The 26,363-nt window shown below is 40.4% G+C and overlaps 1 protein-coding gene across 6 annotated transcripts in view; it reads left to right on the top strand.

The window, feature by feature from the left end:
* LOC119011155 (zinc finger E-box-binding homeobox 1-like) overlaps window positions 1-26,363 on the top strand; it is a 66,173-nt gene that overhangs the window by 23,144 nt on the left and 16,666 nt on the right. For 5 of the 6 annotated variants that reach the window (XM_037084059.1, XM_037084061.1, XM_037084058.1 and 2 more), the window contains exon 2: window positions 24,224-24,403. In XM_037084059.1, the coding sequence (XP_036939954.1) occupies window positions 24,224-24,403 (180 nt within the window). Of the gene's footprint in view, window positions 1-14,421; window positions 14,503-24,223; window positions 24,404-26,363 lie in introns of those variants that run through there. The other variant, XM_037084064.1, reaches the window with a different exon arrangement.

Raw genomic sequence — 26,363 nt, 5'->3', positions numbered from 1 at the left:
GGGAAAATATCGAGTAGGCACGTTTCAGAGGAATGTAGTGCTGGATAATAAGCCCGTTACAGGACTTCCTGCTCCAGATGTGCTCCAGGTCTGACAGACACCAGAGACCGTGGAGCTGTGTGTGTGTTCCTATGCTGACATTTTTTAAAGCCTTTAGCGAACACTCATATCCTGATTGATTTGGGTTAAGCTAAAAGAGAAGAATAAATCTGTGTTCATGAATCAACAAAAATAGAAAGAAGGCATGACAGTGTGATACAAAGAGTCTCGGCTTGTTTGGAAAGTACAACAAACTGACATGGATTTCTTTCTGTATTATTAGAGCTAAAATGATTAGTTGGTTAAAGAAACGTTAACGTAACTATTTTTGGAATCAGTTCATCAATTAATATTGATTTGTTTACAGTTTTTCAAGCTGAAATGTCAAAGGACTGCATGTGAGCGACCGGTCACATGTTGATTTTAACCCAACAAAAGACGCGACTTTATCGTTCTGTTGTATACAGCATGACACTGGTTGATCTTTCATCAAGGGCCATGACTGATGATTAGGTCATTACAGCTCAGTGAGTAATGTTTACTTCATTTTCTTTTGAAACCCTTTGTAGTAGTTTGGTATTTGATTCTTGGCCTGTGTGGTCAGAGCAGAAACACTTCAGGAAGCTGCAGTCAGTATATCAACACTAGAACTGGTGCAGCTCTGGTACACAGTACGAGTCAGCCAAGAGCTATGCTATGGCAGATGTTGTTTTTTGGTCGCTGTTTTCCTTGTGAAAAAACAACGCTCCCTGCTTACTATTTGAAATTTAATGTGCAGCTCAAACATAATGTAATTTAATGTTTGAGACAGCGTGTGGGAGTTTTTCGATACATTTTGGCAGACGACTCAGCTGCTCGGGCTGGAATACAAAATCTCATGTAATGCTGCTGTGTAAATTGTGTCTGTGCCGGTGCCACCGGGGAAGATTCCCAGCATCTGCTGCCATATAAACTGATTTATATTCAAATGAATGGATCCAGGAGCTGCTCCAACTCTACGCATTGTTGCATTTCAACCACAAGGTAGCTGCCCTGCTTTCTTCTCTTCTCCAGTTTGTCAGGTGGTGAGAGGCCATGTGCTCAGAGCTCCTCCTCCCCCCTCAGCAAAGTGACCTGTCCTCCCGCCTCCTCCTCCCATGAGGTGGCCTCTTCTTGCTTAGTCCCAGTCAGTGGTAGCGACCTTTCTGACCTCTTTAGCGCTGATTGGCGAAGCATGGCTCTTGGCTTGGCTGCACTCTCTCCTCATCGGCCCCTGGTCTTACACTGAAACACGGCTGCTCAGCGGGGGTGGCAGAGGCTGTTGGTAACCAGCTGCACTTAATGTTCATCAGCTTTCCCCTTAATATGTTTTAGTGTGTGTAAATTATGCTTGATTTAAGTCACTTTGTATAGTGGGCAATTGCCACTTCTCAAACACTCATTGACTTACTCACTACGTTAAAGCGCATTGTGATCAGGTTCCAATACATTAAAAACTCATTAGACTGGTAAAGTGCCGCTGCCTCCATTGTGCAACCCATCAAAATAACATATGAACAACATGGAAGATGTACATACATACTTATATGCAAGCTTGCCACTAATAATTATTTTCATTATTGATTAATGACAGTAAATTTTATATTTGTCTTCAATTGATAATCATCTTTAAAATGTCAAAAAGTCTTCTTTTGTTCAACCAACTGTCTAAAACTCTAAGACTCTCCAACAGTTGGACATTTAAGGATTGAAAAACAACTAAAACAATTAAATGATAATCAAAAAAGTTGCTCATTGATTAATTGACTAACTGTTACAGATATACTGAAATGGCTTAATTGATCTCTGGCAGAAATTGCTGTGGCACCACACAACATGGTTTGAAGTGCCAGGGATGGATAAATTCAAATCAAGACACTAAATAGCAGGAAGGACACTGCAGTAAATCTCTCTCCCAGTGTCTGTTCAGGAAATCTTAGCCTGTAAACAGTTTTACACAATTACAGTATATTCTTTTGTGTCCAGCTGTTGACAACACCTTTGTAGACTTTGCAGAGTATTTGGAAAGGCTTAACCTCATTCCCTTTAAAGAGGGTTTTATGACTGCATCAAGTAGAACAGAAAACAGAAGGTCCGGCCTCATCATTCACATGTATTGATCTGGTTTGCCCGTATTTGCATAAAATATAGATAATCTGTTACGCGACAAACCTAATAGATCAGATTTGAAGTGCTGATTGACCACAGAATAGACCGCCAGTTCCCAAATGTTGTTTACTAATACAAATGTCTGACCTGTCCAGGCATCATAAAGCAGCATGTTGCGGTGTGGTTCAGCTCCCAGGCCGTGAGGACTCTGTATTCCCCGACCTTCCCCTGCCCCTAGTGCACGTTGTAGCTTAATTAGCCTTTGCTCCAAAAGGGTGTTTTCAGTTAACGTGTGAAAGGGGATCTCCTCTCAAAAGACTGCTTTCACTGAAGAACAACCTTCTCTGTGTGTATTTCCTTGTATTTGTCAGTTTGGTGGACATGCCTGTGAGTAAGACTGAGAGTAGCGGTTCAGATACACAGCGCTCCATTAGCATGTTACCATGTTGAGCAAAACATGGAATTGGAACAATGAATTTAATGCATGGATCATCTGTTTTGCTCATCACAAAGTACACTACTATTTTTCAAACTGGGTAATGAGACAAACAACAAAAGTTCAGCAAAGGTGTACAGTAAGCAGAAGTGGTGGGCTGCTGTCCACAAAGTGCAAATGGACAATTATTAGTCAGCTATAGAAGTTACATCTGTGATTCCACAAAGTTAGAACGCTCTATAAAATGTAAATAAAACCAGAAGTCAATCATTTGCTCAACTGTGTTTACAGACAGCAGTTTTATGCAGCGTTCCCACAGTGTTTCTGAACCTCGCCCCAGGATGCCCCTTTCATAACAGAACATGATCACATGTTACCAATGGACCTCTTTACCTGTGGAATGGTTCGTTCCATGTGTTGTTGTTCCAACTTGTTGAAAATGTGTTGCTGGCATGAACTTTATAATGAGTATATATTTATAGAAATCAATGAAGTTGAGGTGGAACACTAAATTTATTGTCATATATCATAAAAGCACCCAAACCTTTTTTTTAATTGAGGTTGCATGTGTTCTGTTTTGAATTCCTTCTGGTAAACTGGCTTTAAATGTGTCCAAATACATGTCAACTGCACAAAACTTGACTGAGAGAGGCTCAACCTTAACCTACTGTCTGCAGACTGCAAAACTGTTGGTACAGGAAGAAGCAGGGAACAGGGAAATGAGTGTTGAGCAGCTTTCTAAAGAGAACCTGTTTACTATGGGCCATTTTGCACATGCATTGCAGTCTATTTTGGCCTATAATGAAATCAAAGAGTCACACACAGGAGATGTATGGATAATATATAGCCTGTCAGGAGCCTAAGCATTGTGTAAGAGCATGTGCGCGCACGCGCGCACACACACACACACATACATACACACAGTTATTTAGCGAGCTGACAAGATTTAATGTCCAAGTCTTGAATCTCATGTCTGCCAAAGAGGAGACCGACATAAAAATGGAATTACAAAAAGAAAAGGAGAAGAAAGGAAAGTGCTAGTACAGCAGTTTCTCTTGGGGCGCACACACACATTCACACACACTCACACAATTACACACACTCTTCCCCCGTCTCTCCCCCTCTGTCTCTCTGAGTAACAGCTGGGCTTCTTAGGTAAATTGAATCAGTCGCTCCCCGGTCAGTCGGGCTCTTGTGTGGCCCCTGGCATAGAAACCCAAGCTATCAGATTGATTTTTGCTCTCTCGCAGTCGGCCTCCTCCCTGCTCAGCCTGTTGTTCCAGAGATGGTCTGACTAGTCGACTGGATCCGGCAGAGTTGAAAGCCACTAACTGGCAGCCTCCTGCTGGACCCACAGGAGCCTCCGCTCTTTAAGATTTATCTCATCTTATGCATGAATTCTGTCACCAGTAGTCTGCAATGTCAGTCTCTCCAATACTGTGGCAGTGGCTGTTACACTGTATATATGTGAGTGTCCTCTGGGAGTAGAGCTTATGTAACTGCCCAAATCTTCTATCCCCACCGGTCTGCTTCAGGGACTGGTAGAAAATGGGGTCAGTCCGGCTCCTCTTAATCGCTTATTCTCGTCAAGGCAGCCTTGAGACAGGGCACACACACACACACACACAGACACACACACATACACATACACATGTTTCTTTTTGAGCTATTTTCTGCCAGACTCCAGGTCCTGCCCTTAAACCTGTCCTCCATCTAAGTCTTCAGACTCAGAAGGCTGTTAATGAGATATTTCACCAAAACTTAGCCTCTTGTTCCGCGGGCTGTTTGTCAAACTGCAGGTAAGCGGGTCAGACAGGCAGGAAGACTGCATCACTGTGATTAGTCTGCTCGCCTCTTACTCATAGGTGACTGATGTTAGAGCAGCAGAGAGCTCCATCAGCTCCAGTGTTTGTCCTGAGTAGTATTTTTGAAGGTGTCCTGACTCCTGGGACCTAAGTAAGTATCAGTGCAGTAATCTACCTGCCCTCTGCTGACCCAGCCGTCATGTCTCTTACATCAGAGCTCTGTGTCTCTATTGATGCTGAATGATGTCTGAGGCTTTTCTGTGTTGAATTGGTTTAAAAACAGTCAGAAATTGGCAGTGTTGCCCTGAATTCCTGGGTCTTTCATGTTCAGTGGTGTATAATTTAGTTTTTGCTGTGTGTGCCGATGATGTGACATTGTGAGCTGAAAGGATTAGTCAGTTATCAAGAATCTCTTAATCAACACATTTGATAAGTGACTCATGGTGTAAGTCATTTTTGAAGCAACAATGCCAAACAGTTAGTGGTTCCAGCTTTTTAAATGTGAAGATTTGGTGAGCTTCTTTGTCATACACGCTGTAGAATACAAAATCGATCAGTCCAAACTGCTTGTTTGAAGATGTCACCTTGAGCTGTAGGAAATTAAAACTTAAAGTCCCAATCATAATGGATTTTGGGGGCCAATATGGATATTAGGGAGTAAAAATTATCAATTGAAATATATTTTTCATATACTATATACTGTATTAATACAGAATATATACAAACATATTTTTGCAGTGTTCCCCAAGGGTGATAAACACAAAGATATTTGATAAAGTAGGATATTTTACACTAACAATAAACTTTATTGTGCAAATGACATAAATGCACTGTAACAGTAAACTCCATTGGCATATCACAAATATAGAATTCCCTTGGAGGGGCTTTATGGAAAATAATTTTCTCTGAAAGCACTGCCTCACTGTGTCTCACCAAAAGATTGATAAGGAACACAGTTAAGATGATAAAAATACAAATCCTTTACCTCAAGTTTTCTAGCAGCCTTTTCTTGATAAATGGTATCCAACCATGAAAGTAGCCACTGCCCTTGATATGATGATATACATTATACATATATTACGGACCTCTTTTTATTGTAACATGGTCAATTAAGCAGAAAGTCATCATTTAGTAGTTGATTTCTTTAATCTATGTAATAATATGATATTAGTTTCATTTAAAATATCATTTTAAACTGAATATCATAGAATTTATGTCAGCTGGTCAGACAAAACAGGCAATTTGAGGATCAAATGAGTTTTTTTTTTTTTTTTTGGCCCTTCATGACTGAAAAATGATCAGAGGAAAAAATATAGTTATGAAGGTAATTCTGAAAATATGATGTTGCCTGCAGCAGTCCCATTAACTATAACCTTGTCAGTCTTTGTCTGCAGCTTCACTCTGCACACTCAAATCACTGGGCTTTACCTCCTGTGTGTTAATTAAGTCACAGCTCAGACAATAGCTGTACACAAGATATCATCCATGATAGATTACTGTGTAAAACCCTTTAATCCAGAGATGCAGAGCTGGTATGGATGGCCTTTTGGCAGAGAAGATTAGTGTGTGTTCGCTTGATGCGGCAGATTAATGCATGTACTGTAGTATGAAATTAAATTACAGCCTCAGTAGGTGCTCTCCTCCGCAGCCGCTGTGGTGAAGGAAGGGAAACGCCCTGCCAGAGTGGTTGTATGAGTTAGGACGAGTGTGTGTGAGTGGGAGGGAGTTTATAAGCGAGTATGACAGTGCAGTGTTACATGATTGACTGCCCGCCTGCCTCATCGTTCATGCACACACACATGAACACACACAGTGACAGGCTGCAGGCTTTCAGGTACTCGTTGTTTTCAAGTGAGTTCTTCTGTCTCTCATTCCGTGCATTTAAAAGGACTGGCAGCAGGGAGTTTCCACCAGCGGCCCGGTGCTGTTAGTGATGTGCTTCTTGTTTCCTTGATGTGAATCAGAAGTGAGCGGACGACAAACGAGAAGGGAATCGGTCCATTAGGCCAGAAAACATTTGCAGACCTAGAGTCACGTCTCCGCGACTCTGTCCCTGTCATTCTTTGTCTTTTCAAGTTTGTTTGTGTAACTCGGCGCTGATGAAGAGTGGCACAAATATCTAGATTGTGGGAGTTTTTATATTTTCATACTGGAGCTGAGTTATGTCACCAAATCAGTATGATTTTTTTATTAGATTTTTCTACAAATCATGATTGACAGAGACGACAAATATATGATAAACAGACATCCATACAAGAATGCTGATTAAATGCAAATAGTGAGTTTCATTCATATCCGGAACTAATCCACCTTATTCCTATCCCCCATGATACTTTGCACAACTTCCAGTGTGTCCTGCCACTTATCTGGAACTAGCATTTTCCATGGTAACAGAATCCTCATCCTCTGTCTTAAAGCTATTGGTACCGCTAATCACTAATGCATGAAGATGTAGGTCACGACTTTATTATGTGAATACTAGTAAGACTAATAAATGCTTAGCCCACTTAGCTTACCCCTTTAAAATCCTGACATGGCATCATTGTGAGTATTATGTCATATAGGACAGTCCGAGCTCTGGAAGTACCACCCATAATCATTTCCCAGTAACCTCCCCTCGAAACTCATGGATAAAAGAAAAAACAAACAAGATTCATAATGCTGGGCACACATTTTGGTTTGTGATTCATGATTTATGCATGTTTTGTAGTATGAGTGGTCTGTGGTTGAATTTGGACAGGACTAGTAAGTTGCGTTATGAGATGTTTGCTCAGTGGTATCAGAAATGATGACTGGCCTTATCACTGGGTTTTCGCAATGAAGTGACAGGTTCACTTTCAGTTCTGTCGTTTTATCAGTGTCATTACAAAATTCAGTGTTTTCACTCATAAGTTGCGGTTTAGTCAGACTTGGGTTGTTGTGCCACAGTGATTACTAGGCCCATTTTACCTGATGTAGAAAGGATCCCAAGTAGTTCCACAGAGTTAGATGCAAAAAGGAGAGCACTGATATCGGATCAGCACTGGCTTTCAACAGATACCCTGAGTAGAGGCATCGGAATCACTATCGGGATAGAGAAAGTTGGATCGGTGCATCCTTAGTTTTGTATTTAAAGATAAAGAATCATGTTTTCCAAAAAGTTGAATATTTTTCAGCTGTCTGCAGTTGAATGTTACTGGAATAAACAGCTTTTTCTATTCATCTGGCATCCAATTTCTCTGTTGCGTCCTTTCATTTATCAGCCCAATATACTAAAATGTTGATTCTGTATTAAGTTGGAAATTCTATCCAGTCATTACCCACAGAATTAAGTCATACTGTCTGGTGTTCACCTTCACTTTGAGTCATCTCAGTGCAGGAATATTAGCTAAATGAAAAAAAATGGAAAATTGCCCATTAAACACTAATGTTTGGAGTGATCTGCTCTTAAACCAGAGGAGATCTGAGAGTGGAGGGTGAGCTTTAGGCGGAAAGACAGGAGGGGGGAAGGTACTAAGGTAAACAGGAAGTGACCACTCACCACTTCAACCCCCCCACTTCCCTATATGTCACGTCCGGTACGTGGACTGCGCTCTGCTTACTGTAAGAGCACTCAGGTTACATTTGTCAGCAAGAGAGGGAGAAAACCCACCTCCTGTCGCTGTAGCAGTGTGTGTGGGCGAAGAGAGAGAGAGCTGACATGTTTTATTACACACAACAGGGTTCAACTATTAGCCTCAGATTTGTTGATATGTAGGGCAAAGCTGTGTTTATACTGTATGTCTGTATATATGTGTGTGTGTGTGTGTGTGTGTGTGTGAGTAAAATCCTAACAGCGCTGTGTTAGCGTGTGACCCAGTTATTGTCAGAGTGAGTTAAATCCTGCTGATCCTACACTTGTCACACACACAAGCCGTGGATGTGTGTGTGTGTTTATCAGGCAGGTAGCAATGAGTCAGTGTGGCAGCCGAACGTCAAGGATGCATCCAGTCAAGAGATCACGTTTTACTGACTCCCAGGCTCATTTGGAGAAACTGCTAATTGCAACTCTGCTTTCTTTGAGGAAGTTCACTCACAATAGGCACATTTTCTTTAGTCTTGCCAAAGAGGTCAGAGGTCAGACTCACATGCCAGAAACTGGAACTAGCGGCAACAATAACATTTGACTCTACAGTTGAAAACCTTTGGTTGCTTTAGCTCTAATGGTACGTTTAGGTAATTTTAATGATCAGAGATATTCTCATAATTGAAGAGTTTGATTTCAAGATGAGACGTAACCATCCTGTGTGTTTTTTGACCAGTTTATTTAGCGGTTGTCTAGTTTCAGTAGGTAGAAGGGGTATCAAGATATTAATTATGAATTGAAAATTGATCATTAAATTCAAAGGCACTATGGGCTCCCTCTGTGCGCCACCGTACCCTCAAAAAAAAAACACTACGGAAACACTTCAAAGACGACACAGCTAGCTTTCCAGTAGCCTGCAGCTACACCTCCAGACACCTCCGTGCACAAACACAAGAAACTGGTACAAAGGTGACCCCAACAGCGTCAGAGATGTTTCAGAGATCCCCTATTGATTTCTTTGAGAAGAGGGTTCACTGCTGGGGAATAGTAGCAGACATGAACTGATCTCAAATGTCTTGATCTTGAAGAAGGCCTAAGGGCTGGATTGTCATCTAATTAAAGAAAACTACATATGGAGCCAGAGTGTGCGACACCTCACTACTTAATATTCTGCTATCAGTGATCAGCACCTCATTAAACACACTTTCTATGACTGTCTTGAACTGAAAACATTGCCAGAGAGCCTTTTTTGAGTTTGCTTTTACTCGGGACAGATTTTTGAAACAAAACTTTGTAACAAAATCCAATTTATATCTTTTGTTGTTTATTGTGGAATCACTGATGTGTGGTAACTTGAATTTTGTGAATACCATTTGAAGTTACCTAACACTAACCTGCAAAAAAAAACCCAGATACAGTCGAGATGTTGTGAAAATATTCCCCTATACTTTTAGAGAAGAATTGAAAATGAAAATGACAGATGTCAGGTCTGTTTACCACGTGTAAAAACCCAGAAAGTGAAAGTAACAGTGGCACAACCATCAGTAAAGACAAATTATTTAAAAATCTGATCAAATTGTTACTTTAAAATGGCATAATGGATTTAGACAATCATGAAACCCCTAGTAGGTAGTAGGTTCAAGTAGATATCAAGTTTCCGTCTTGTGATTACATTTTCTCCCCTTCTCTTTATGTACAAATCACAGATTGTGCCGTCACATGTAGGTTTTAAAAGGTTGTTGGGACGCTATTTTCTCTGTGCCACTGTTATATTGACACAGGACAGGAAGTAGAGCAGTATGCATAGAAAATTTCCCCTCAGGGATTCAATAACGTATTACTGATTCTGATTTTAAACATAAATGAGCTTCAAGGAATTTTATAGTTAAGTTCCTGTTTTCTTATTCTGCCCATTGATTCTATGGTATTAAACAGAAACAGATTCTCTTCAGATATTTAAAATGTGAAAACTTACATTTTTGCTCTGCGAAAATCGGCAGATTCTCAGCATTGAACAGACTTCTCTGTTGCCACATCTGGATTTCATGAGCACTGCTGTACACATATGAGAAGTAGGAGTTCTCGGGTAATGTTTCTCTGTAAAGGACTTAAACCGGTTTCAGTTTGACTACCTGCTATGTTAAAAAGAAACTGAAAACTTGAGAGAGAGAAAAGAGTCCCCTACCTACATTTGTAGTTTTTCAGTATTTTCCATAACTCACATTTATACTTGGAAGTTGACTGCGTCCAGTATTCTATCTTTGTAATCTACTCCTACATAGTTGACATTAGAGAGGCAGATTTTTTCCACCTGCTTTACCCTTGTGTAGTTACCAGAGTGAAGCAGTGCTGTCTCATTTATATTCAAAAAGAAAGTAATGTTGCACTTCCTTCATCATGTGGCTGCGAAGGCCTTTTCTCATGGTTAAGTGGCTGATTATGATTCTTTATTCTTCCTTATTTAAAAATCTGCTTCATCTGAGGCTGAGTATATTTCAGTCAAAGCCGCATCATCAGTGGTTTTAATGAAGTTCCCCATTCTGACTGGCTCAGTGAGGCTTTTCATTAAAAGGACAAAAGAGGAATTTATTTAACCAGCTTTCCTTAAAGTGAGCAATCACTTACTGCTGTTTATACGACAGTTTCTTTCTTTGGTTTTGATTCACGTCTTTCCAAAGACCTGACAGCAGAATTTAATGTGAAATCATCCCTAATTAGAGTTCACTCTTCAAGTTGAAACCACACTTTGAGCAGGCTTAATGAAACAGGAGGGTTTTTATATATAGACCTGGCCTCAAGCAGCTTTCATCCATACCTCCTCGCCCATTAGTGTTTATATGACTCACTGATGAACTCCAGTTGGTTAGACAGATGATGATGTAGCGCAGAGGTGCAGGCAAATCAGTGATTTTTCCAGGCAGCTATAACAGAACTGAGATCAGAGCTGAGAGTGTTATGTAATACCCCGGTGTGCTGCCACCCCCTGTAGGGCATGACTCATTACACACATGCACACACATGCGCGTGCACACACACACACACAAATGTAGCATGACATTATTACGTTATTAATATGATTAATACGATGCACATTTTCACTCTCAAAATGGACTGATCACTCACACAATACATCAGTAGCTGTCAAACGTGTTTGTGTTGTGTTTGACTGAAGAGTGAATCTTAATAGACGGACTGCCTGCTGTGGATCATTATTCAGCAATTCACCCAAATCCCTCTCAGCTCTGACTCCTCCTGTGTAATGAGCACAACAGTATAAAAGCACCAAACGCATTATAAATAACAGAACATAATACGCTGTTTACTGTGGAGGTTAGATATGGAAGCAGAATTTGGATAACAAACATCAAATTACACTAGATAATCTGATTAGAATTGGAATGATGAATCAACAAGCTGACGATTGTTGTTGTTAAATTAATTGACAACTATTTTGATGATCAGTTTATTATTTAAATGATTTTTTTAAGGGAAAAAAACCCAAATTCTCTGATTGCAGCTTCTTAAAGGTGAAAACTCTCTGGTTTCTTTACTCCATGACAGTAAACAGAATATCTTTTGTGTTGGGGACAAAACAAGACATCTTGAGCTTTAGGAAACACTGATGACTTTTTCACCATTTTTGGACATTTTATAGACAGAGCAACTAATTAGTTGATCAAGAAATTAATCAACATATTATTCACAATTAAAAACAATTGTTGATTACAGTCCTAGTCAGAATATCAGCATTAGAGTCTAATGGAAATAAAGTTTAATATTGACTACTGAAATTTTAAAAGATAGAGACACTCAAAATGCAACCTATGTTTTTCCAACATAAAGTATTCAGTTGTGATCACAGTTAGTTTATTTAGTTACTTTAAGCTCTGGCCAATATATTGATGTTGTATCCTTATTGTCTTAGATTTCAGACATCATGATGTCACATAGGTGTTGTCTTACCTGTCTTTGAATGTTGCATTACAGTAAAGTGTCATTTTCTAAACTGATCAGACTGTTATACTGGTTCTAATACTTGCCTTTACCTGCTTAGTCATTAAATCCACAATATTGATTGTAATTACCATTTACAATGGCAAGTGTATATTTGTATATTGTTATAATACAAAGAAGACGTTTATTTTATTGTAATGTTGAGGAATACCGTTGAATATTAGTTATGATTTGCTGTATATTTGGACTCATATGGGTGCTTGAAGGGATCCCATGTGACTTTTCGCAGCCTACCTTGTCATGATGAACAGGAAGTGGAACTTTGTTGTGAAGTTTTGCGTTGTGTCACTAAAGGAGCAGACGGCGATGCAACATGGTTGTTTTACCGCCATTGCCTGTATTGCCAAGCTGATTCAATGCGTAAAAAGTAGTCTCACGTTGTCCATATTAAGTGGTTGTAAGGAAAAAAGAAAGTAACAAAGGCTAAAGAGCCACTAAAGTCACAAATATCATTGTGTTAATATTTTGCAGTTGTCACAATATTGAGGTATTTGGTCAAAAAATATTTCTTGTGATAGTGTTTTAAGGCATATTGCCAAGCCCTTATTTATATTTATTCTTTTATTATATATTTATTCATCCCTCAGTCTTTCAACACACCAGACTTCGGTGGTGATGTCACTGGCTTCTCAGGTGTATTGTCATCCTCTGAGTCACAGCCTGGTCAGCAGCACTTGCAGTAAATGGAGCTTTGGGGAAATTACATCAGCCTCTGTGTTGTCCCACCTGTCACCTGCAAGTCACCCAGTAACGTCTGGGAAGTTTGACAATGATTTAAGAGTCACTTCAAGCTTTTTAAGAGCAGCTTGTTTGACCAAAAATAGATTCTTGTCCAAAAGTGATATTTACCTTTTGGCAACACACTGCGAAAATGATTCCTGGCACCAACATCACATTATGAATACTATTAGAGTTATGAATCACTTAAAAAGGGGAACTTGTAATGTCTGAACGTATCCATATACATCTTTCTGCCTCTTGTATGTTTAATAGGAGACATGAAATTTTAATTTTGTTTGAGTGGATAACAGTTTTCAAATATGACATGCATTTTAAACTAAGTCACTCAGTTTGATGGCAGATAGTGGTGCAGTCAGGGGATAACACGCGAGTGCCGGTTCACTCAAGCAGTAAGAGTCTCCTGTTCGGATACGGTATCGTACACCCTGTGGTTCCTCTTAAATTACTGTCCAGGAGCCTTATCCTCAAGTAATGTGACTAATTTGTTTAGAGGCTAATAGACGTCAAGATCAGCTGAAGTTATGTGTAACTTTGATTACAGTTCTTTGTAGCACCAGTTTTACTGATATTGTATCATATCATTGCTGTATGCCAACAGGTTTAGCTGATGATGAAGTTGGGTGTCAGTTATTTTTTACTCATCAAAACTTGTTTTCGACTGTCCTGACTTCTCCTGAACCAGGAGTCTATTAGGATTGACAACTAAATAAAATGATCTCCGTAATGACATTTGGGAATTTCGTGTAGCTTTTGGTTTCCGTCCCAGAGTGAAACAAATCTTTAAAAGTTAAACACTCACACTTGGTGCTCATGTCAGTGTGCTAAAAGGTCTGCCATACCTTGTGAGGGAGGATCCTGGATCTCAAAGGGACCAAACTAGATTGCATGATGATTCTCTCACACAGAGAGACTTGAAAGGTAGTCGGTCTCTCAATGAACTCTTTTGGTAACCTGCCAAAGCTAGTGACATTAAATAATAGATGAAATACACTTCCTGTTTTTCACCTGTTCGTTTTATATGACGAGTAAATTCACTCTGTGTTGAACATTCATTCAACACAGAGATAAAAAACAAAAACAAAAAAAAAACAAACACTGGAAACAGTTAAACACTTGAATGCTTGAAACTATTGTTTTAGCTTTTGTTTTTTCTTTTCTGTGACATCACTTCTGTTTCATCCAGACTAGTTTGTACACAGCAGTACAACAGGCCTATCAGGAACTTACTTGCTAGAGAGCTTGTCGCTTTTTTTGTTTTATTGCCAGTAAAAATGTACTTTAATGACAAATAATGGCGTGGGGTTGATAATTAATTGAAAGCATTTCAGATAAGTATTAAGGCATTGTGATAAACGAAGGACTGCCACAATAACAAAAGAAATCAACACAGCTGAAAGCTTGTTCCATTTCATGGGGGGCAGTTTCAGCCACTGCCTCTTGTAACTCTGTTCTGAGGGGCAGTGGTAAAAACTGGAAATTTGACTAAGCCAAAATCTCAGTGAAGACTTTGGTTCTGGTGCAGAGTGGTGAGGTCCTTCAGATTTCCTGTAGTTCCTACTGTTGTGTGCTGAGGGCCTGACCATGCAGAGAGTGAGAGAGAGAGAGAGAGAGAGAGACAGAGAGAAAGAGAGAGAGACAGAGAGGTCTGCTGGGGTCTGATTGAGCACCTGGGCCGGGCAGGAAGCAGCTGGAGAGTCCTGATTACTCTGTGGACACATACGCGCGCACACACAATTCCTCAAACACGACAGGCTTCAGTGACTTACCAGGGTGAATTGTAACGACTCATTGTACAGGTATTAATCACACACACGCACACTGAGGTTTTCTCTCTCTGTGTGTCTGTAACAATCACACACACTTATATGAGCATACACGTGGCAGATGCTTTGTCTCTTCTGGGAGGAGAAGGGGGGGGGAGTCCCTGGCCTCTGGATTACATTGCTGGCTGTAACTGGAGGGGCTTTCCTGTGTGTGTGTGTGTGTGTGTGTGTGTGTGTGTGTGTGTGTGTGTGTGTGTGTGTGTGTGTGTGGAGCCGGTTCATTTATAGCTCTGCAGTGTATACTGGTACGGTCGGCTGTATTACAGCAAGGTGGGCATGGAAACCCGGTGTGGCGTGCCAGGGAATAAGTGACCACACCCCTCCCCCTCCTCCTGCCTGTGTGGATGACGCAGCCTCAGTCTTACCTCATGATGTTGACTTTTAACAGACACCTCAGGAATATGACTCAGTGCTTCATCGTTAACAGCTTCCAGTCGTTCAGCGAGGACTGTTTTTAGACGTTTTTTAGCCTGGAACATGCTCAAAGGCTGTGACATGTGCTGTAGCATTTTAATAGTGATGAATTATTGTGCATACAGCATAATTAACACAAACAGACTAGCATAGCAGAGATGATTGTTAGCCTCTTAAACCGTCAGATCTGCCGGAAAGATCACCACTTACAGCGGGAAGCAAATCATTTATGGGAATAGCTGTGTTTTTTTTATGGAAACTTATTTAATCTGATGACCAGGGTTTATAATATTACACAATTGACCTTTCCTTTGTACCTGCATGTAGCTCAGTCAACCTTTCCATTCCCATTTGCTGTTAAACATATATGTGCTATGTGCTCAGCTTCTCTCATTTTCCTACTGACCAGAATGTGCGTCTTTTTTGCCACATTCATAAAACTTCACATCATGAACATATTCGTTCATAGTGTGCTGTAGTCCTTGCTGTTGACTTCTTGATTTATTTAACACTGCAGCAGCTGGCTCAACAGGGCCGGTGTCACCACGTTTCTTATTGTCCAGTTCGTCAGACCTAGCAACAGTAACTAAGGGGGGGGAATCAATGGTCAGTCAGTTGCAATGACCCTTAAAGGAATGAAACAAGGATGAACAAACTTTCTGTTATACAGTCACAAAATAGTGAAACTAAATTTGATATAAAGTTTAAATAAACATATGTTTTAAACAACACAAGTGAACAACACCTATGGTTCATTATTGTAGACAGGCAGGTTTACACATTCATTTTCATTTTTAAGACCTTCTCTAGTAATCATTCTGTCTAAAACGTCTATCACATAAACTTGTTTTGCGTATGGGGGAGTTTAACTGGTAGTTTGTAACTTGTTTTATTCAATCAACAGTTCAAAACTGTTGAAGTTTACTTTCATATATCACAAAGAAAAGTGTAAATCATGCCATCCAGGTAGCTTGAAGGAGCAAATTTCCTCTTTAAAAAAGTATTAATACACATTTGCTGCCCCTCTCAAATGTGATTGTAAATTAAAACTGTTAACTTGTAAAAAAAAAAAAAAAAAAAAAATCATGAAGGCATCACCCTGTGTTCTAGGAATTGTGATTGGCATTTTTTCATTAAATATATTCCAATGTTATAAATGAAAAAAATGTTTGTGGAGTCTTTGTCTTAGTTATATGTAGTAACATTAATAATATATAATACCACCCACAACACAAGACAGTTATCTAATATGAGGGACAAGAAAATGTGTTACTGTCCCTTTAAGTGGGCTGACTCTGTCTGCAGCTGCTCACCATGTTAAAGTCTGGTCACATCTAGTAGCAGACAGACAGCTTTGGTGATGTACACGCTTGTGTTGGGTGTGACACACACACACACACACACACACACACACACACACACACACAGTGGGGTAATTGTCTGTTAGGGGCTTGGCAGAGGTCCCACGCTGCACAGCTGCACTGGGTCAATACACACACACACGCACACACATGCACACAAACACACACTTAGTGAACTAGCTGAGGTCTTGTCATGCTGTCTGATATTTTGCTCACACGTTTTTCTTCACTCAGGACTTGTCAATGGAGTTGACTCATTGTCATTCATGTACAGTATAATGAGCATTTACTCAGCTGTTGGAGGTAATCAAGTCCTTAATTAATGATCAATGGTTGTGCGTGACCCACTGTTAGTTAGCATATACTGTTCAACTGAAAAGTACATAAAGCCAAGTTGATTGAGGTTTTGAGCGGAACATGTGAGGTCTCATGTGTCGATCATCTCAAGAACTTTTTAGAATGACTGCTATGACATTTGGTGCACACGTTTGTGTTACCCTCAAGGTACATTTTGCTTCTACCATTGGGTCTAATTTGTCCAATACTGTTTATTGAACGAATACTGAAAAACAATTGGCATTCAGCCTAGACAACTGCTTGTGTTTGGTTCTAATCCATAAATGTTACAAACTAAACTAAAATGGTGAACATAACAAACATACCTGCTACACAATAGCATGCTAGCATCGACTGTAAGCTTGTCAGCATACGGATGTTACCATTTAGCCCTATACGGTCTCACAGTTCTGCTAGCATGTAATAAAAGCCAGGATAATCCTGATCTACTGTATCTACAGACTGAAAGCCTATTTCCAACTCTTTCTCCCACTTCCCTTCTTCCTACAGCACAGCAGCTGACCTTTGACCTACATACCAAGCCATGTGGTCCGGCCATGGTTGTGTTGTGGTCTGTCAGACACACATGATTTCCCCTCCAGCGTGTCCTGATGTGGGTCTGGCTCAGTGATGCTGACACTGAGGGAATCAGACCCTTTGCTGCTCACCAACAAACCTGCTGCCGCTGTTTTCTGACCGTTTTCTCAAGAGGAAATGTTTGTAGGCATTTTTATCTTCTCCCGTTTTACTATACTGTACAGCTGTATCCAGTGCAGAGTAAAGGCAGGGGTGGCATTGAGTGGGATGTTTATTTGCAGTGGTGACTTTAAGAAGCAGTTCTATCTTTTTATTGTCCACCATGTTTATTGAGGTGACTGTTGTTTATCTCTGGTGCTGCTTCCCTCTTAAAGGTCTTATTGCAATTTTTTTCTTTTTAATTTCAGTCTGATTACATGAAGGTCAGATCAAATTAAAGTCAGATGAGGCCGGCAGGATATTATGAATTCCATCCTCTGACTTGTTGCTCTCACTCTCTTAACGTTTCCCTTGTTTTAATTGATGGGAAATTTCAGCCTGCGAGCAAAGAGCTGTTGGCAGTGCACATGCATGCAGTGAATGTACACTTCTATTATTTGGTGGTGTGTGTTTCTTGTTACTGGATGATTGGCTAGATGTAAAGTTTTAAAAGCCTTTTCATGCTTGTGTCCAGATGTGTTTAAAAATGCTGTTAGTTTTGTGTGAACAAGGTGAGCAAGGAAAAAAGTCAGTACTACATCTACTACTGAGAAACTAAAGACACACCTAGTGATATTGGAATTAAGGATGTGCATGATGTATCATTAATGGATTAATTTGAAGACTGTCACTGATTGAAAACTGTATCAACTGACAATAGGAGATGGGCACATATACACACATATCGAAATAGATATAAAATACTTGCGGTTAAAAGACTTGTCTAAAGAAAAAACGTAATTGATTTGTAATTAATAATTAACTGATTGTCGGTTGTTAAGGTAGCAGACGAGTGAATAAATGATGGTTTAGAAGGTCTGCAAAACTAACCTGATCTCCTCAGAGGTGTTTTTATCACTACTTTGACTGTTTTATTGCCTTTTTTGAAAGCTACTTCACTTTAGAGAAGTGCAGCATCCATAAAGTTTGTTGTTCTATCATTGACATGAAATGCAGAGCCAAGTCTCCCAAACAAACATGATTCACTTAAGAAACACAAGGAGACAAGGCAAAAAGTTATACTTCATGACACGCTTCAGACTCGAAGTGGCGCAAATCCAGACAAATCAGCAATCAGATTCAATAAGCCCATAGTGAAAATGGAGGGGGCCTGTGATGAAACAGATTGTTAATCAGAGAGTTGGATGACAGGAAAGGAGGAATGCTAACGTCTAGACCTCCCTCTTCCTTTCTTAGCTGGCCTCTCCTCTGTGCAGAGCTCCAGATGGAGGATTAACAGTTCACTTGACGCATTGTTGTGATGATGTGGACAGGTCCCTCTTTCTCTCTCGCTTTCTCTCTGTCGAAAACCCACACACACACACACACACACACACACACACACACACAGGCACACAGACAAAAGTTGTTTAAGGACTTTTGTCCCTCCTCGTCTGCTCAGGGCCGCCCCCTGTCTCCTTCTATGGCAACTGCACTCCGGCCAAGAGAGCAGAGAAAGCACGATGTTGGCAGCCATTACGAATTCCTGGATTGTTTGTTGCCAGGGTGGCTGCTGTCATCCTGTTTGTGTATCATTAATCGTTAGGATGCCTGCAGAGCATGTGTTGGACTTGAGATGAAAATGCTCCTGAGAAACTGAACAAGAACAGGGCAGGCTTGCTTTTCCAAATTGTACTAAGAGGTAACATCTGACTTCAGTACCCAGAAATCCTGAAATCTAATGACATTAAACCACACAAAGCATGGTCCTGTCTGCTAACCTGATCAGCCTGTAATCGAATCCAAAGGAAAAAGAGTGGAATTAGATCTAATGTTGCTGCATCCAGTAATAGTTTAATGTTGTTAAGCATAGTTTGTGTTTAATTTTTAGGTTTTGTTTTGTGACTCTACATTTTTGAAAGCAACAATTTTTAAAACAACCAATAAAATTAAGTTGTTAGGAGTCAGGAGACTCATTATTATGTCGCAGATGCTGAGCGCATCAGTTTCATAGCATATTTTCCACATCTTTCTCCTGACCACCCTTTGGGATTTTGAACAGGTCTGTCAAGTATGGAAAAACAGAGACAATCAAAAGCCTTATGAAGTAGTTCTTAAACGTTTAAGTCTGATAAAGATTGTTCTATCATAAAAATGCAAGTAAAAATCCAGGCAAAACGTCTCTGACTTGAGTTTTTACCTGCCAGTAAATTGATACCAATCAGCCTTGTGCTATTAAGCTTCCATCAGATACTGGACGGCACTTTGATCGAAATCTCTGAATCCGCTGAAGGAATGAATACAGAATATAATGGCCTGATTCCTGACCTTCTTCTCTGTACGTATTCCTTTCTTCCTTGTTCTCTGGAGCTCAGCTGGTTCTGTCTTCCTCCAGCGAGCACTGTTAAGAATAACTCACCAGAACAGACTTGGGCTGTTTATTTGAAAGTATAGACCTTTCTATTATTGGACTTGCCACCAGCCTGTCTTGTTAATAATGTGTTTTTGTCTGAATGAAGAGAGACACAGTTTGTTGATTTTTAGGATTTGGCTGCCTGCAGTAGAGTTGTGTTTGGACTGACTGTCTTGCAGCATAGTTATTAACTACTCCACTGATCTGCATCTGGCCAAACCACAGAGGTCCACTCGAGTTACCGTTCGGTCGCAATGTACTCGGCTAGGCAAAAATTGATGCTCAGGTTATCATCAAATTCATGTCATACAAACTGTATGAAGTAGTCTGCCTCAGGGTCAGATTAGGCAACAGTAAATGGTGACTTTGACCATTAAATTCCATCAAAATTTCATCTACTGATAACATTTCTGTCTTTATTTACCTTGGATGGTCTTCTGTGACAGTTCTATCCAAAATGGTAGCCATTACACAGCCTAGATTACATCCAAATGAATAGGGGCTGTAATATCTGTGGCGAGATGTTTTCAGTTCGGTCAGTCCCTGAATGATAACATGTGGAACTGATCATCTGAAAGACAAATTGAGGTGCAGAGGGAAGTTGGAGTTGCAGGCTTTTTTGTGTTTTTTTTTTAATGTTTTTATACTAGTCAGCTGTAGAGCTGAAAGAATTTGTTCCACAGAAAATGAATCAGCAGCTATTTTAATCTTCAATTTATAGTTAAAGTGAAAAAAGACATCTTTTCCCCCTAGCTTTCTGGAGGAAGCATATATTATTTTTGGCGCAGTTTAAGCAGAGACAGCTGAATCGCTTTCCGTCTTCCTCAGAATTGCAGCTACCAACAACACAAGACAAAACATGAGTTTATTCATTCATTCTTTATACTGTAATAGAGACATGAAAGCAGGCTGCCAGCCTGAAGTGATCAGCAGTCAGCCTTTATTTTCCATTTTTTGCACAATAGTAGACAAAATAGCATGGAGCAACTGAGGTTTATAGGGAACCAATCCAAGCACAGAAGGTATCATTATTCTGTAGTCATTACATTGTAAAGACATCCTCTATAGGTCGATTGCCAGTGGCTCCTAAAACTAAATACATATCTGTTCCCAAAGCAACATAACTGTTACAGTGCACCAGACCTTCATTGAGCGCTCAAAGTTTGTTTAGGTTTTGAAAAGCGTCATGTATGTAAGGTTCCTCACTGAGTTAGTAAGTTGAAATAACTCACACTTGACTTCAGGTTTCACACTGGACACTGACAGTCTGCTGGGTGAAAGTCGTTTGCTTGTGAAACCCAACTATCTCTCTCCGCTCACTCCCTTTGCAGTTTTTTTTCACTCTTTTCACTACTTTTACTGACTTCCTCCTTTGTTGGTGTAATAGTTAATACTACCACTAGAGGGCTTTACAGAGCAAGAAATGTGGGTTGTTATAAGCTACTCTCATCTTTGGGAGACTGTTTACTATATCCTTTTTTTCTTAAATTTGTCAAGAATGTAATTGGTAGATTAATTGATCATGAAAATGATCATTAAATGCAGCCCTAGGTGACTGTGATAGACTTCATTTCTGTCACAGACACATGATGGGAATACTACTGCTTTTACTGGCAGTATCACGATGTAGAAGATACCAAATACATACTTCTTTACTTAGCTAGGAGACTGGCTCTGTCTGCTCCGGCCTCTCACATCGATCCAGTCGTGCATCGATCTCACCCACTCACACACACACACACACACACACACACACACACACACACACACACACACACACACACATTTGCATTCCTAGCTCCACTTGTCTGTCTGGAGCAGTGACAGAATCGTCTTCGGAAAGCACCGGCTCCAGCATCCTGGAGGGATGACGTACAGTTGGAGTCTGCGTGGTTGTGTAGAAAGTGTGTGTACTTGAGTGTGTCTGAGGTGTCGTGGTTACTAGTCTGCATGTGTGTGTGTGCATGCATGCAGGAGACGTGTGAGTGGTTAATGGCGTTACTTGAAACAGCTCCCCATTTCATGCAGAGATGAAAAAACTACACACACACACACACACACACACACACACACACACACACACACACACAGAACCTGTACTGTGGTTTGAGACCTGATTGTGTGTGTGGGTGTGTTTGTGTGTGTGTGTGTGTGCACCTGTCACCTGTGAACAAACAACCCAAGCTTTCCTCCTCATTAGGCGTCTTCAGCACCTCCGCCAAGACGTACAGCTTCCCCGCAGAGGCGACACACACACTCACCACATTTGCGCATACTGCTGTTCGCTCACACTCAGTCACAAGTGCACACATGCTGACAGCGAAAAAGCAATTAAATACCTAAAACATAGCGCTCATCATCACCTCCATCCCTGTGTACCCACATGTACCCTTCATGTACAGCTTTGGTGCTAAACACACACACACACACACACACACACACACAGACATATATTTATATAAAACATTAAATTCATTCAGACCAGTCCAGTCAGTCCATTTTTCACCCTGAGCTCCCATTAAGAAGCTGTACCCCACAGACAAACTCACTGAGTGCAGCACAGTGTAAAATAGATTTGCTTTCTCAGGCTGATAAACTAGTGATTATTTTTCCCCATGGCTGCAGTTTGCCCATTTTTATGACTTCTCCGTACAACATAAAGAGAAAGAAGCTGTGTACCTCGAGTCAGAGATTGATGGATGTGATGAACAGTATGTTTTGTGGTTTGGAGCGAATGATGGCAGAGGATCTGGATTACTGGTTTACTTTGTTATGGCTCGTTGAATTGGATGTGGTTTCGGCTAGTTGATCCTGTTTTCAAAGATCTACGGGTTAGCAAGGATGAAAGTTAAGTTCTCCTTCTGAACAGTTTACAGTTCCATGTATTTCACTCTCTTTTGTGGAAAGAGCTATGGACTAGAACCAGGAACTGTGGCTTGTATCCATTCGTTGGGTGGTTTGTCAGCAGTATTACAAAAAAAACTTCTCAACAGACTGTTGAGAACTGTTACTTGGATGAAGATGGGACTCAGCCCAGAACATACCCCACTGATGTTTGGTGAGGATCTGGAGAAACAGACCGATCCAAGAGTTTTTCCTTACTTTCTTTAAAATTGCAAGAGAGGATTTTTTTTTATTTTTTTTTTTTACATTTCTGAGAGAATAATGCATGGATCTTGATGAAATGTAGGTGATTGATAGGTGAGAGAGTACAGTTTGATGCAAACCCACCCCCCCCCCAACAATCCTGACTTGATAAATGTATGTCTATTTTAGGACTGCAATTTTCTTTTCTTGTTACATTAATCTGCTTTTAATATAGAAAGGCGTGAGATCTAAAGTCTGTGTCTCATTTAAACTGATTCAGCAGATAACGTGTACAGGTTGGCCCGCTTTTCCAATGTGGGCTAATTGAGGCTGCGCTGAGTTGCTTTTCATGGATGCACCTTTCTCTTAAGGGTTAGCAGGGTCATGTTTACACCTAGAACACAGGTGCGGGGGTCTCGACTTGAGGAAACCCTCGTAAAGTAATTATGGCTGCCACAATAGACACGTCTTTACACTAAATCTGCATTAAAGGATTGAACGTCTGTATGGCTTGTGTTGTGTTTTTGCAGAAAATAGAGTTCTCATCATATCACCCACTTTCTTTAGCATATCTTTAACAGCATTTTAGAGTGGCTTCATTTTTTATAGTAAGCACACACTTTGCCATCGAGAGCTGCAAGAATTAATCGAATAATCAATTAGTTGTCAATGATTAAATTCATTTAAATAATTGATTAATGGATATGAGTCATTTTTAAAAGAAAACAAGTGGAATTTCTTTGATTCTACCCTCTTAAAAATGAGCATCTTCTGGTTTCTTTCCTAGTAGTTCAGTGAACTGAATATCTTTGGATTGTGCACAAAACAAGACATCTGAGGACATCACCTCAGGCTTTGGGAAACACTGACTGACATGTTTCACAATTTTCTGACATTTTGTAGAGCAAACAACTAACTGATTAAACAAAAAGATAATCGACAGAGTATTCGACAATGAAAATAATCATGCAATCATTCGTGTTTTCACACACATCTATCAACATTACTTGACTCTGCTCTGTTGTTCCATTTACCTTGTATAATCTTGTAGAAGTCAGTAGTTTAGAACACAGATCATGGGCTGGGTTTGGATGTCTGTGCCAGAAATGTATGAAGGAGTAAGTGGGCAGCCAGACTGGACTCCTTCCTATAGAGGCACATTGCTATGCTTTGGCCCCTTGCAGCTCAGATGCTGATCATGCCAATGTCATGTTTGGCTCCCAGTACCATAATTGCAGTTAATTGCCTTTATACTGCTTCCCGTTTCCAAATCAGACACTGATTACAGCAGCAGGGTGCTGACTCTGGCACTGCGATCCAGAATGAGTGCTATAATCAGTAGCTTTTAAAATCTACACTAAGTGTTACGTGTTAGATCATCTTCCGTCTCTGCTTCTTTTCTCTGCAGTGACAAACTTCAACAATGGCTTGGAGGCCAGTTCAGACTCGGATGACGAGGACAAGCTACACATTGTGGAGGAGGACAGCCTGCAGGAGCCCGAGGCCGCCAACGCAGAGGGGACTATGGCGAAGGACAGCCATGATGCCGCCACGACAGTATTACCCCACAATGGCTCCATGAATGGAGGTGAGATGCCAGCATTGAAACATTAAAATGACTTCTGTATCAGTATATTTTAATAATTTTGTAAAAGTGCTTGGCTTTAATCCTGGGATGGTTTGCTGAGCATGTTTGCCCTTCTTCAATAGTTCCCCTCTTTTAGATCCACACAATAACACTATTCTCTGCTGGGAGCTTCCCAGTCCACCCACAGGCTTACACAAGCTGTCTCCACACAGCTCTGCACGGAGATGAGTTAAACTTTTACCCAGGTGCACCTTGGTAGTAGTAGTTCAAGAAGGTTGCTTTACTTGCACAGATTTCCTCAGCAGGTCTGCACAGTAAATCAATAATACTGAACTAAAGCCCGTTTCTGTGACATACAGCCATACGACTGGCATGTGTAATTCATCTCTATCACTCCTGTAAGTAAAGCTTAAAAGGCACATTAATAATGGAGTGAGTCGGCTGAGTGTTTGGCAGCACTGTCATCTTTATATGGACATGCGTTGGCTCTTTTGTTTCAGTAGATACTTAAGAACAGGTGGTGAGATTATTCACGCAACTGTTGTCAAGTGGAACCAAATCAGGACAGAAGCAGACACTGTGGTGCTTGTTCCTCAGCTAACGTCCGTATACTATGTAGTTGAAGTTCTTAAGAGCAAAATATTGTACAAAACACGTAAATGAAGGGTTCTGCTGCCAGAGGTGGTGCCTTGAAATCGTGGAAGCACAAGTCAGCTGAAGATCAGTGTGGTGTGATATTTACAAATCAACATAGAAGTAAAGAGTGATCACATGGCAGAGAATCTGAGCAAATGAGAAAGTCCACAAGAGGTAAGGAGTGATAGAGATTTCAGAAAGACAGAGGGAGGGGAAGTAAGCCTGTCTGAGAGATAGATATGATTCACTGACACCTAAAAGTGTGTATAATGCAAGTTTTTGTCTATATTATCAACGCTTGCATGCTTAATGGTAAACCCAGGTCATTCTCATGCATTCCTTAACAAGCTAACACACCTATAGTACTCTGCCCCAGGGCAACACTTTACACTTTACAGGCAGTTTATACTATCCCTGACTATACAGCACCACACACAACAACCATATGATAAGCTCCTTGTTAATGACTGTTTTTAACTTCTTCGCCGCTGCTGCTGAATGTGTGTTCGTTAACACAACCCTCGTATGGTGCAACTTTACACTCATGACATACAATAATGAGCGAAAGAGATTCACAAACAGCAGAGGTATGTACTGTTATCTGGGTCAACTGTCTGTTTGAAAGACCCACTTTTTATTGTTTGGTTTGACAGCAGTATACAAAGCAACCTCTTACTGCTCTGCTTTACACTGCAAGCAGCACAATGCAAATACTGTAGATGCTGGAATGACACTTTAGCTCAGATGAAAGTGATGACTGAAGTGAAAATTGGAGTGAAACTTACCCAGTCAAGCATAGAACTGAAACTTGTATGTATAAAAAGCAGTTGTTATGTTTTGTTAAATGGCTGATCCAGCACATCGATATTGAAATTGTGTTGTAAGTCTTTGCCATTTTGTAAAAAGTTGACAGTTTTTAGTGAAACATGTTTTTGGTCATCAATCCAAAACAGTAGTACTTGATCACACTGTGAGACCATCAGCCAATAAACAGGTGATTTAGTTCTCATAATCTAACTTCTGCTGTGAACCACAATCACAAACCAAACAGCCATACAGTATGAAACGATGCAGAGTACACCGACTGATGAAGCTGCAGTGCAAATCTGTTTACGTTCACTTGGTATTCAACCTGACACAGATTGCAACCAATATTTTATTAGATCATTTTCGCTGTCGGGCACGCACTGAACCTGCATTATCACATCTGTTTCCACACAGCAGCATACTCTCCACTGTCGATGATTTGTCCGTGTACATCTACCTGCTCTCTTTAATCACATTAGTTCAGTCCTCTCTCAGCCCCGGGGAACACCTGCCTGCT

The sequence above is a fragment of the Acanthopagrus latus genome, chromosome 21 (genome assembly GCF_904848185.1).
Source record: "Acanthopagrus latus isolate v.2019 chromosome 21, fAcaLat1.1, whole genome shotgun sequence".
Taxonomy (NCBI): domain Eukaryota; kingdom Metazoa; phylum Chordata; class Actinopteri; order Spariformes; family Sparidae; genus Acanthopagrus; species Acanthopagrus latus.
Note: the sequence above shows the minus strand (reverse complement) of the source record. Positions and strands in the feature narration are given on the sequence as shown.